The sequence below is a fragment of the Apis laboriosa genome, unplaced genomic scaffold, assembly GCF_014066325.1.
Source record: "Apis laboriosa isolate Shangri-la unplaced genomic scaffold, ASM1406632v1 scaffold58_cov148, whole genome shotgun sequence".
NCBI lineage: Eukaryota > Metazoa > Arthropoda > Insecta > Hymenoptera > Apidae > Apis > Apis laboriosa.
Window position 1 is genome coordinate 230,991 of NW_025223827.1, and position 13,717 is coordinate 244,707.

At 30.2% G+C, this 13,717-nt stretch overlaps 2 protein-coding genes across 3 annotated transcripts; one reads left to right on the plus strand and one right to left on the minus strand.

Annotated features, from left to right (window-relative positions):
• Positions 1 to 2,061: 2,061 nt before the first annotated feature.
• On the plus strand, positions 2,062 to 3,277 carry LOC122717786. The gene is made up of 3 exons (XM_043942179.1): positions 2,062 to 2,194; positions 2,522 to 2,683; positions 2,759 to 3,277. The coding sequence occupies exons 1-3, from the start codon at positions 2,128 to 2,130 to the stop codon at positions 2,986 to 2,988; spliced, it is 459 nt and encodes a 152-aa protein (XP_043798114.1). The 5' UTR covers positions 2,062 to 2,127; the 3' UTR covers positions 2,989 to 3,277.
• Positions 3,278 to 3,897: 620 nt separating this feature from the next.
• LOC122717757 lies at positions 3,898 to 7,801 on the minus strand. 2 transcript variants are annotated; one of them, XR_006347244.1, is made up of 6 exons: positions 6,786 to 7,801; positions 6,390 to 6,695; positions 5,371 to 5,931; positions 4,916 to 5,252; positions 4,533 to 4,833; positions 3,898 to 4,220 (listed from the first exon to the last, which is right to left on the minus strand). XR_006347244.1 is itself a non-coding variant. In XM_043942138.1 (5 exons), exons 2-5 carry the CDS (start codon positions 6,594 to 6,596, stop codon positions 4,709 to 4,711), a joined length of 1,230 nt encoding a protein of 409 aa, XP_043798073.1. In that variant the 5' UTR covers positions 6,597 to 6,695; positions 6,786 to 7,801; the 3' UTR covers positions 3,898 to 4,708. The 2 variants fall into 2 exon arrangements, 1 of the variants encoding a protein (XP_043798073.1); XM_043942138.1 differs by having other exon boundaries at positions 3,898 to 4,833.
• Positions 7,802 to 13,717: the final 5,916 nt, after the last annotated feature.

The following is a 13,717-nucleotide window of genomic DNA, read 5'->3' on the forward strand; positions in this document are numbered from 1 at the left end:
TTTTTGTTTTTTTCAACGTCGAATAAATGTCGTTACCAATTTAGGTTAATGTTTTAGAATTACTTGAGAGGAAAGATCGAAAGGTTACGATTGTAGAATGTATTTAAATGTTTCTTTATAGAACTGTAGACATAATCGAAGGATATAGGTCGATCGTTACGTATCTCTTATGAAATGACGATAATACGAGACGAATATGGAAGCATAATGATATTGCGGTTAAAAATAACTAGAATGATTCATTGACGATTGTAATTTTTAGATAAAAAAATATAGAAAAAATATAGGAATGTATGTGTATCACTCGATTGATAATATTCTTTCATATCATTGAACGATTAATAAACTAATGAACGTTTCTTCTCGTCAGGTAATGGGAGGATGTTGTTTGGAAATATCAATTTTGCGAAATATCAATCAAGAAGATGACTTTTAACGCAACCACGTAATTCGAAGATCCATTCTTTCAACAGCGGGATGAGAAAGATAGGCCAGGGTCGTTTGGAAGATTCGGTTTAATGACACACATCGCACCGGTTTCCTAGCAGAGTATCTTTGCGGTTTGGCCACGCCCAAACCTTTGCGAAGATTACACGAAATTACCTGATTTTTAGGTAAAAAAGCCAATCTCGAGGAGAGAGTCTTGTCGGCTGATTTTATAGCAGAAATAAAGATCGTTTTTCTTCTTTGGACTGGCCTTGATAAAGAACACGAGCATTTTCTTATTTTATTTTTTTCGGAAACATCAACACCCGTGATGAAACATCGACCTATAAGGATTGATGGTCACAAAATTATACCATACGCGTTAACTTGAATATTTTACTGGTTCTTATCGTTTAATTGAAACAGCATCATGCTCGGTGGAAGAATCGAATGGTTTCAGAATTAATTCCCACGCGAGCAATCGCGAAGACCCGTATCCTTTTAAAGTTAAAGAGACGGTGAATGTCGCAGGAACCTAAGGGACATCGGTGTATAAATCAACGTCTCAGTTAATAAGAGCGAGAGAGAAGGAAAGAGGTAGACAACGAAGAGACACAAACCGCAGACAGGAGAGTCGAGGCTCTCTCGGAGCCTACTTATGCTAATGCCGGCAAATCAATTTATTTATATTTATTTATAGCATTCAAATGTTTTCCCAAGCTGTGTCTTGTTCTGTTGGTGGACCACCCGCAAAAGAGAATTGATTCTGTTGCGGATCACGAAGTTTCGTATACTTTTATTTTACGGATGAGATAAAAATCGATATAATTTAATTGTTCAAGATTAGTAGTATTTTTTAAAATTATGATAATGAAAAAATATATATTTATTTAACAAAAATTTAAAAAAATTCAGATATAATATTAAAAATCTAAAAATTTTTAACCTCTTGAAAATTTTTTTTCGAAGATTTAACAAATTTTCGAAAATTTAAAAATTGTCAATTAAAAGTTGAAAATTGATATAAATATTTTTCTATCTTTTCATAGTATTGTATCTATAATAGATCAGAACAATCATTTGTCAAATCAAATCAAAAGATCGTATTATTGTTCAAGTACATAATGTGCATTTCAATTAATTGATACATTAATCGTTGTTTAACGATGCATTCTTTCATGGACTTGCAATTATTAAATTAAGACTGTATTCATTGAATGTCTCACATATCGGGCGCGGTCTCGATTCGAGACTTAGTCATGTGATCCGAAAGAAGACGAATTTGTACGAAATACTCAGTAGCGTATAAAATATGATATTCTAACATTAATTTATTTTATTTTTCATTAATATAATATTTATTATATTTCATGTGTAATATATGTTAAATATTTTCATCAGTCAAAATTTTTATGCGTTCATTATAATATAATTGCGCTAAATTTTTTTTACGTATAATTTTAATTTTTAATAAAATTTATACAATCTATGAATTTAAAATTTAGTAAATTTTTTATTTTTTATTTAAAATTAAGTTATTAAACTTTTTTATTTCATATGAAATAGCAAAATTACTGTGACGCGACAATAGTGAGTTTAGTGGCGTGGTCACTCGTAGGCGTGGGTAGTTAGAGTAATTAAACGTTACGGTTTGTTGCGAGTGTGAAAGTTCTTATTAAGTGATCTCCAATTCCTGAAAGAATGGTGAAGGAAACAAATTTTTCTATTTTATTAGCAATATTATTCTTTTTTTGTTGCATTCAAGAAGGTAAATATTATTATTTAAAGTCGATCATTTAGTTTTATGATCTTAACCTCAAAATTGTCGTGAAACTTAACATTGAAAATAATTTAATTTATTACACTACAAGAATAACAACTATATAAAATATTCAAATATTGTTTATAATATCTTATTATAACCAATTAATAATATATATATATTTTTAGTATATATATATATATATAAAATAAATAAAAATATAGAAAAATATAGAAATATAGAAATATAAAAATATAGAAATATTTTATTATATGAAATAAATTTATCATTGTAAACAAACAATAATTTAATTATTTCTATATATTTTTATAGGATTATCTATCAAATGCTGGGTATGCAGGTCTGATTCAGATCCAAAATGTGCAGATCCATTTGATAATACTACTGTGCCTATAACTGATTGCAAACAAGAACCTGATTTAGAACATTTACCAGGTGTGAGACCTACTATGTGTCGTAAAATTCGTCAAAAAGGTATGTTAATAATTTTATGTAATAAGGTAAACTTTGAAATAATTTTTATAAGTTAAATTATATTTTTATTCTCAGTCAATGGTGTGTGGAGATATTTTCGTAGTTGTGCTTACATGGGGGAACCAGGAATTGGTGGCGATGAAAGATTTTGCCTTATGAGAACAGGAACATATAATATATTTATGGAATATTGTACGTGTAACAGTAAAGATGGTTGTAATACAGCCTCATATAATCATGGAAGTATATTTGTTTCTATTATAGCGTTAGCAATTTCATTAAGATATGCACTTGTTTACACTTAACGTTTTTGACCAAAGATTACATTTTAGATCTAATTAGAGGATATATATTTGAATATATTTTTTTTATGATATAAACATTCATTTGTACTTACTAATGACATTCTTTTCGATAATATGATCTTCAGGGAAATAATATATATCATTTCAAACTATTGAAATTGACATTAGAAAAAATTGAAAAATCATTTCATATAATCAAGTAGCATTTTATAAGCATTTTGTGTCTTACGAAAGAGATAATAATGAGAAAATACTCTAAGGCAATTTTTAGATATCTTTTTATCTTTTCTCAGAATATTATAGAAATATATTTTTATTAATATAATATACATTTTAATATAAAAATATACGTTTGTATTATATTTACATTTTAGATTTTTTTAGTACAAAAAAATAAATATTATATTAATCAAATATATTGAATTTATATTAACATTTAGCATATATAGCAATATAAATAAGACTGTAAATTCCGTCCATTACTAAATCATTTAGTATTAGCATAAAACAATTGTGCTTTTGTATTTTTGTATTCATTTTCTGGAAACATGGTTAATTATTAAATGTCACAAAAATAAAATCATTGCCCGCATAATGCATCATTCCTTATACATTTTGTACATGTGTATGATAAAAAGAATTAAATAAAGATACATGGAAAATATTATGTGTAAAAAAAATAAAAATCATCCTTTATATAACAGGTGTATTAAAATATATTTCTGTTATACAAAAACGTTATTATATTGTACATACAGATTTTTTGGTGTGATTGTATATTGATTCTAACAATATTTGTTGAATTATATAATTAATTTTTGTTACAAAATACATGTACAATTAATTACAATAATATAAATAGTTCTTAATAAACGTTACTTTAATATTTTTAATTATTTACGATATAATATGATCAAAGAAAATTATAATTGAAAAGATGAGCAAATACATATTGTTATTATCATTAAAAGTAACATCGAGTATTATTATAATATAAAATACTTTATTTTACACATGACGAAAAAAATACTTTCCATTGATTTAATGATCTATCTTAAAAATGTTAATGTAAAATTGAAGATCAATTTAATAGTAAATAGAACAAAAGCGCTTCGTTACATCTGCATTATATCGTAACTTACTTAACAGCTAAAAATTACTTGGTCGCGATCTGGCACAAAAATTTACTTTCTTCTTTCAGAGATAACTTCTAACTCGGACTCTCTAATAACCTGGAATTTTATTTCAGCCTAAGGATTCTAGTTTTATCTATTCAAAACTGGCAGATACTAATTTATTGGACGGTTCTATTATTTTGATTCTTGGCAGAAATTTTTGCGATTTCTCTGCCTTGGAATCGAGGACGGTATAAAAGAATCAATACATTATGTGTGCATAAATGCGTATCATACAATAAAACAGATGCATAATTCTTGTACAACTTGTCTTCCATTAGAAAATGTCACAAGGAGAAGAAATAGATAAAAATAATGAAAAACTAAGCAAAAATAAATTTCGCGAGAGAAATAGCTTATGATATATACCTTTTGTATCCACAGATGTTTGCCTAAGTATTCTTTGGAACGGCACTATCGACCATGTGCTCAAATATTCATAATATTCGCACAGGTTGAAAGTAGGTTTATGGTCGAAGGAAAACTATGAGTAAAAGTCGAGCCAAGAATGCTCGATAAGTTTATTGATCTATTTTCTCTCATTCTCACTCGAATGACTGCCATTTCGTTATTTGTTGTCCTGATTTCGCTAAAGCCTGTTTCCATTGTTCGCCGTAAGTTCCTCCTACATCTGGTCCGATCACAAAATGACCAACAGTTGTTTTCTTTCCTAAAATGATAAGATTATTCAAGATTAGTAAATAAATAATTCATAAAAATTTTTGCAATAAAATTCCACCAAGATGGTTCACCTAATTTATTCTTCGAGACGAATTTAACAACGAAGCTAACATCCTTCAATGCTCCCTGATACGGATTATCCGCAATCACTCTAGCCATTTCCGGCGAAAATTTCATCGACACACATGGGGCAAAACGATCGCTTTTCCAAAAATGAGTCACTCTACCGTCATCTACCACGGACATCTTAATATACATCTGTCCTTTCAAGGCTTCATGCTCGTGCATCGTTTGTAACGAGCATCTCAGACGATGCAGGGACAGTATCAGTTTTTCGCTACCCTCCTCTTTCTTATCGGCCTTTTCTTGGCACAGTGACAACTCGACTTGGCCTTTCTTATTTTCCTTCTGTAACAACAATGAAGATAACTAAAACTTATTAAAACTATAGCCGGATTACATACTAACATTTATAATATCTAATAAATAAAAATTTTATGATATTTTAAAATTTCTGATGATTTACTCTTTCTTCAGCTCCAGAAATACCACTAGCAATCGGTCGCAATGGTCTCCACATATCTCCTGTCGACACGTCGCTTGGATGCTTAGCTTTTGGTGGCTTCGAAGTGAAGTTCTTCGGATCCAAGGAAATCGTTGTGGCGCCTACAGTTCGTCTCTTATCAAACAATTTTCTTTCTGGAGTTGCGGTTTCCACGGATTTATCGGTTCCCTTGCCGAAAAATTGACTGAATAATTTGTTCTTCGTTGGCTCCTGATTCTCCGTGGAAGCACCTTGACCATCTTTTTTCTTGTTGCTCTTCTTAGGGGATTCTTTAGTGGGCGACGTTTTTTCTTTCTCGGATTCCTTCTTCTCAGTCGCTATTAATGGTTTATCCTCGAGAATCGCGTATAAAGTCGCGACGATAAATCTGGAACCGCTTATCTCCTCTTCGATCACTTTCGTTTTACCAAATTTCTGTTTTGTTTCTTTTCGCAAGTGAAACGTAAATTCCTCGTTCCATTGCGGCCACGACTCGTTTTTCGACGTTGTCTCGAACTTTTCCTTTCCTGGTATTAACTTCACCTGGAATAGAAACGATTTACTTTCCTTCCTGCACGAGTTTTTCTGTTAGATATAAAGAATAATGAAGCGAGCAGTAATTAATCCAATAATAAAAAATGATATAATTCGTGAAAATTATTCGTACAAAATTTATCAATATAATATTGATTTGCAAATAATTTACGAATCACGCACAATCTATTTATTTTGAAATTCCTTTCGAATCAATCAACAAATTCAAACGTAAGAAACACCAAGTATATAAGTGTATGAAAATAATCTCAACTTCCATTTGACCATTGTAATTAATATATTTTAAATGCATCGTAAAGAGATAAGGAAACTCAGATTCCCATAAAGTGGTATTGTCTTGTAAGGTTCGTGAGTCAATAAAGACGAAGTGGGCGCGATGATTCCTTCGAGTTACGTAACGTTAGATAACAATTCAGAGAGATTATTAGTATCTAACCCATGACTACCTTGACTACGTAGCTGTTGACACGAGTAAAGCCGAAATTCTGCGGCAAGTGACGAGCACCAAGTACCGTCACGTGCAGAGCTTTCTCGTTGATCGAATGAACGATTTTAATGCCTACTTCCGGCTCCAGATTCACCGTGCGATCCAACGGAGTGGACACAGTCTTAAAACCAGTATCTATGAAACTCTTGATCCTCGCTAACGCCATGATTGTTTTTAATTCGTGGATATTCCCGATCAATTCTTATCTATTTATCGATCTTGAGCAGTGATAAATTCATCGACAGTGATTCTCGACTGGTATTCGCTGTAAACATAAAAAACGTCTCGTCTAAATTTTGTATAACCTCGTATACTATTTCTAGGAGTACTATTAATACATGCAAGCTATAGTTACTCAGTTTGCCTATTAAAAGATATATTTTCAGATTAAATAGTATATCTGATCCGCATGAAAATCCCGTCCAAAATATTTCCTGTTCGTTATCCACCGTGTTTAAACGATAAATATAGCCAGCACAGATTTTTCCACTCGTCTCGCGACTGACACGAAATTCGCGTTAATAATCGAACTCGCGCCGGTGTTTACCGCGCTTCAGTGCAACGTTCTTTCGCGGCTATAGAGTGATAAGAACAACGGAAACGGTCGAGCTATGATCAACGTCAATGAGTAACGGTAAATTTCAAAGAGACTCTGCGATCGAGACTGCCTCTCGAACACAACGTTCATGCTCTGTTTTCTTAACGATCTTGATTATTCTTTATGAACGAACAAATTTGATGATAACAGCAGGTGATTGTATCAGCTGTTTCCATCGACGGTGGTATAATCTTCTCGGATAAAGAAAAAATTCGCACAAATAGGTCTATCTAATGATCGAACTTTCTCCAGCCAAGGAAAATTGATCAAATTACCGGGCGTTGTCACCTGTTCGTTCCCAAGAAAAACCCGCTTGGAAACAGCGTACCTACCATAACCGCAATGATTTTGACTGGGTATGCGGCGTGGATCGAGAAAAAAAATGGTCGACTGGTCGATTTTTGATCTTTGTTGAAGCACTGAGTGGGGAATATTCACTAGTAATCGAGTCTACGGCATATATCCACTATATAAACTCTGATCACTGTTTCCATAACCACAAAGGTGAATAAACATAAACATATAGCGGGATAAAGATTGCGTGTCTTTCACTGGTTATACACGATGTCGCCATGCGGCTCGATTTCCTCGAGTTTATTGCGCATCGCGCTTTAAGATGGAACGATGTAATCGAATATCGTAGAAATTTTTCGTTGGAACGTAGATGGACATGCGTTTGTTTAGAATCGAAAGATTTTTATACGTAGAATTGTCAACTTTAAACTTCGAACGACGCGCTACCGTGGTATGCGGCCCGCGCTCTCGCGTGGGTTCGCTTTATAAGGGGGCAAACGGGCTGTGCAGGGACGGGTATAGTGAAGGCGTTGTTTAAGGGGTACCGATAATGCGATGAGAGATTTGATTTCATAAAATATCGATTTTGATGGAAAATTGATTTAAATTATGAATGAAAGAGAAATTTTAAATTGATAATATAATATATTAAATATAAAAATTGGTAGAACGGATTTATAATTTTCATTATTGAATAGGGTATATCATTATTTACAATGTAATTTACAATATAACATATTATTATTAATTCCCTTACTTTTTAAAATTATATATTGTGTTTAACATTATAATTCAAATTAGATTAATTTTTATTATAAATTTTATTATAATAATATTTATAATATTATATTTATTATACAATGTTTAACATAATTGATATAGTAGAAAAAAATGAATTTATTAATTGGTTACAAGTATTTGTCATAAAGTATTTTTACATCAAAACAAAGTTTAATACTCATTTATGTTTCAGATTTGGAATTATTTTTGATTAATTTTATAAATATTATTTACAAGCATTAATTGTTTTAGAAAAATTTGGAACAGGATAAGGTTTGTAAAAGTAAAAGTACGTCACTGTCGCAAAACTGGCCAGTCGTTCTGAAGACACACACCACTTGTACACTTCATCGTACAATCTTTATAGACTCTAGTTGGTTCCTGACGCCTGTTGCGCACACAAGGTCGCGCATTCATGTGCATGTAAATGTGTATGACTATGTTTCTGCACGTATACGAGATGTATGCGTAGTAAATACGATATAGTGAATGAGAATGTATAAATACAGTGACGTATTAATATCAATCGTCGCCCAACATTTTCTAATATTTACAAATATAATTTTAAGCATAATTAATATTAAGTCAAAATGAAAGAAAATTTAAAAAGAATTAGGAAAAATGATTTTTTATTTATTTTTTATTATTATTTTTCTAAAACTTTAAATTATTATAATTAACAATAATTATAATAATTTAAATATTATTATAATTTATGAATATGTTTATAAATACATATATAATATGAATGTTTTATTAATTAAAAGGAAGTAATAAAAAAGAAACTTATGAATAATAAAAATGATTGAAATTAAATTGACGCGTAGTAGATCTAATTGTAATGTGTAACAATATCGCACAAACAACAGAATGGAATGCAGTATGGTGCATTGTGCTGCATAAAAAAACAAATCGCGGAAGAGGTATCTGAAGACGTATCAAATACAAACATACAATATATTTTTAAATTAATCTATTAACTTTATAATTAATTTTTTAAAAACAATATAATAATGTATCTTCTGTCACATTTGCAAAAATAGTAAATTTAAAAAATTTATATAAATTTTTTTATTTTTTTTATTTTTCATAAATATAGCTAATTAGGTATATAATTTTTCCTTTCTTTTTTTTCATTAAAATTGTTAAATTACATTGTATTATATTTATTTACAAATATCTAAGTTATTTCTTTTTTTTAAATAATCAAGTTTAATTATTGAAAATAAAACCAATTTGCATCTAATTCTAATATGCGTCAATATGTCTATCAGTACACATTTAGAATGTTATTCTTCGTATAATAAACTATATTGATTGCACGTGATAACATGCAAGGATATATTTGACAGACACATTAACCTTCATTGTTGAATAACTTGTCATGTTTAGAATATTAGGAAAGTATAACTATTCTTAAAAGAAAATGACATTTTTATTTCAATAGTATAATCAAATATTAGATATACAAATAGCTTAATTAACTAATACTTAAGAGGAATTTTAAGATCTATATTTTATAATCTTACCCGTGATAACTATATTCATTAAGAATATAAATTTTTACTTTTAAATCTATTTATTAAAATTTAAATGAATATTTACTTTTTTAAATTTTAAATACTTATTTAAAATACAAAATTTTTGTAAAGTAAATAAAAAAGAAATTAATTTTGTTCCAATTTAAAAATAATCAATGAAAAATAAAATTAATTAATAATTAATATAATATAATATCCTAGATTTCAACTTTGCCTTCGAATAGATTTTCGGTTCTAATGTTTTAAAGTCAAATGTTTCCTACATTCGTCGTTAGATGGCCGTACATACTTTCTAAACCCTTTCCAACCCTAATAACGACCCTCCCTCCTATGAACAGCTGTTCTGCACCGCCATGGCGCACGCGACTTCGTGGCATCAAAAACGCTCTCGACGTTTTCGATTTTACCGGTTTGAAATAGTGTTTACGTGTCCCGCTTTATTGTATCACGCGTCGCATTTCCGGTCGTAGAACGGTTCTCGTGTAGAATGAGTGTAAAAAAAGAGTGTTCGTGTTTTGTGTCAAAGTGAGAATTTCAGGTTTTTACATTTGCGAGATCCACCGGTTCCACTGTCACTTCTGAGAGGTAAGTGATGTATTACTACTTGTTTTTTATATTGTTTTTATTTGCATATAAATGTAAATATCATACGTATGATAAAGGATATTTATTCATATATAAAGCAATATACATGGTGACGTTGGTTTTGCATACTGGTACGTTAGAAGTGGCGCTCATAAACGTATCCTCCATCAGAAATGGATGTAATTGCAATTAAATTTCCACGAAGATTATTCTCGTTAAATTCATTAAAATAATTATGCGATTTGTTGATTTTGAAATAGATTGATAAGGTAGATGTAACGACGGAAATATAACGACGGATCTCATTTTATAATTCGAAATTTTATTGTCGATTTTAACATATGTTTATTGCTGTATCAGGTAAAATATGTTTTTAAAAACATTCATTGCGATGTGACAGTGGCAAAGATCGATTGATTTATATAATATAGAATAATTAGAATATCTTTCAAATTGTTTCGTATAAATGAAATAATTTTATTAAGACAATTGTCATGTAAAAAAGATTAATCCTAGCTGGAGTGCGTTGTACAAAATATTATCAGGAATTCTGCAATCCTGTCGACAGGTGGCAGCACATGACTATATATTTGAATTAATCCGCGGTTTTTAGAGGATGAATTTAGAATTTCGATTTAACATTTATATAGGATATTTTATATTTCCAAATTATTTTTTTATCACCGATTGTTATTAATATTATCAATTTACCAATTATTTCTTTTCTAGTTTTGCTTGATAGTTTAAAAATTTCAAAAATATTATTTTTATGATAAACTGAAGATCGCTTTTTTAAAATAATTTTCTTTTCAAACATTGTTCATAATTTATAGTGTACTTATTATAATAATTCATAATGCATATTATGAAAATTCATATGAAACATTTAAAAAGACTTAAAATGTATCTTAAATATAAAAAACATCAAATAACATCAAAAACTCAGATTTCATATTTATTGCAAAAAATATATACAAATAATAAACGTAAAAAGTATATTATACTTTGAAGCAATGTTCAGTTTCTCATTTCAACTGAGAAATAACGGAAAGAATATTAAAAAGTCAGACTGATGAGGAAAAATATCAACAAGAAGTTCGAAAAACAAGAAATGAAACGAGACTGAAATCGTGGCGCATGATAACAATTTATGCAGCGTTACGACATCTCTTTATCCGTCTTCCTTTCCATTTTATTCATGGAATGAAAGGAGACGTCGAAAAAGAAAAACTTTCCTTTATACATATAATTCATGGTCTCTTTTCTTTTCTTATGTTGTATACTGCGTTCATTTCTCATCCTTCAACCAATTTATTTATTCACATTCGTCTATTTATTTCTTCTTCTAATAATTTGAAGAATTTTAATCATAATTGCATCATTTCAGCTGTTTGTATGTTCCCTCCGTTTCGCTTTTTGTAATTTAATGAATTTAATGCCCCATTTTCCAATTTTGCAAACTACCACCAATCTTTCTATTGGTCGAATATGATTATTTTTATGAATTTTTTCTTACTATGCTCTTATGTTTGTTATTATGGATTCCTTTGTATAGAAATACAATTTAAAGATTTAACTATACGTTTTGATATGAAAATGCGCCAATTCAAGCTGAAATAGATTGCAAGTATCGAACAATTTTAGGCAGTTGTCGCGGCTTAAGCAATTATTAATTTCGTTATTTATATTGTGAAATTGTTACGTGATAAATGCAGTTAATATTTGATCGACGTGGTGTTGGGTATATGGATTTTGCCTATCTAGTTAATTCATAAATTACAAAGAGTTGAAAACATAGATTTTTGGCATATAAAAGGATCAGTTTAATATAATATATAAATAATCTATAAAAAAGAGTTTTTAAAAAGAGTTTTTGCTGTTGCTTGAAATTATGAAAGAATTATTTGAGTCTATAATGAAAATATGTTTAATAAATGTATATAATTAAGTTATATACATAGTTTCATCGAATTAACATACAAAAAAAATTAGGACACGATCGAAAGTTGTGAAAAATTACAAATTTTCGATTGTTTATAATTTATAGCAATATCATTCTATTATCTTTTTCTTTTTTTCTAAATTTCAAAAAAATTCAAATGGTTTGAAAAAATTATTTCTTTTTAAAAAAATACCTCTTTTTTTCATTGTACTTTTTCATATGTATCACAGATACATTTATGATTTTTCATAATTTTTGAATTAACTTAAAAATCGATGTATTGTGAAATTAGGAAAAACATGACATGTTGTATTACCTAATTACAGATATTAGAAAATAAAAAATCTTATTACACCATAAGGAAACATTTTTCAATAACAATAATAATAATATTCAATAATAATAATTAGATCAGTTACACAAAATTGCACGAAAGATACTTATCAATGGAATTGAATTTCTTTCACAGGTATTATCGTTCAGTACATTGCGAACGTCACTATATTTTCGTTTAATCCCTCACAACTTACTTGGAGAAACTCATACCGGCGAACAATGGTCCGGAATATCACATCCAATTGAATATTCCACGGAACAAAATTCATTCCTCGAAATTCCATTCGGATAGTCGCGTTAGAAGTCGCAACAACTTGTTCGCAAAAACCCTCTTGTCACCACCCCCACTTGACCAAAATTATGCAGGAAATATGCGGCCGCAGAGGAAACCGGGTGCACGTCATTTACCCGCATTTATCGCGGACACGAGTTGTTACGGGGCGAAACGCTTGTTTCACATCTCCTTTGAGCCGTGTGTGCACGACCCTTCAAGTGCATTAAGCGCCGGTGAAAAATGATTTCGTTACACGGGGGCGTGTATTATTCAACTGCGCGGACGAAAAGTTATTAGCACCCCTGGATAGCAGGGGGGGGGGGCTCGACAAGTTAGGGAATTTCGTCCAGACGGGAACTTCCGTTCCCCGGAACTTCCGAATTCGCGTCTGCAAATGTAATTCGCGGTTGGAAATTAAAAAACGTCCGGTTATTCCGAATCACCGGCCCGCGAGAAACGTCTCTCGCTTTAATTAAGCCGGAGATTGGCTGATATTCTCGCGGAACGTTTTTCGACGAATTTTCCATTCAACAAGGGGGATGCGTTTTTCCTGGCATTTATATATGTGTAACACATTGGATTTCAATTTTAATATGTATATCCGCGAAATCCGAGTTAATTTCAATACGAGAAAAATTATTTTATGGAATACGATTGATACTCGTGGGTGGTGGGGTAGTATTACATATAGGGTGTACTAATTAAATCGAATCACTTGAATATTTTGCATCTGTTCGTGATATTGACGAATATTTCAGAAATTGGATTATCAGTCGGTGTAGTTACTCGTGTGTTGCGAATATTTTTCAATACATTGAGAAATATAGTTTTCAAGATAGTGAAAAAAATATGTTTTTCGTCGAAATTTTGAGACCTGTTTTCACTCTCTGGATATAAATGATTCTCGATATGAAAATATTTTTTCAATATCTATCTT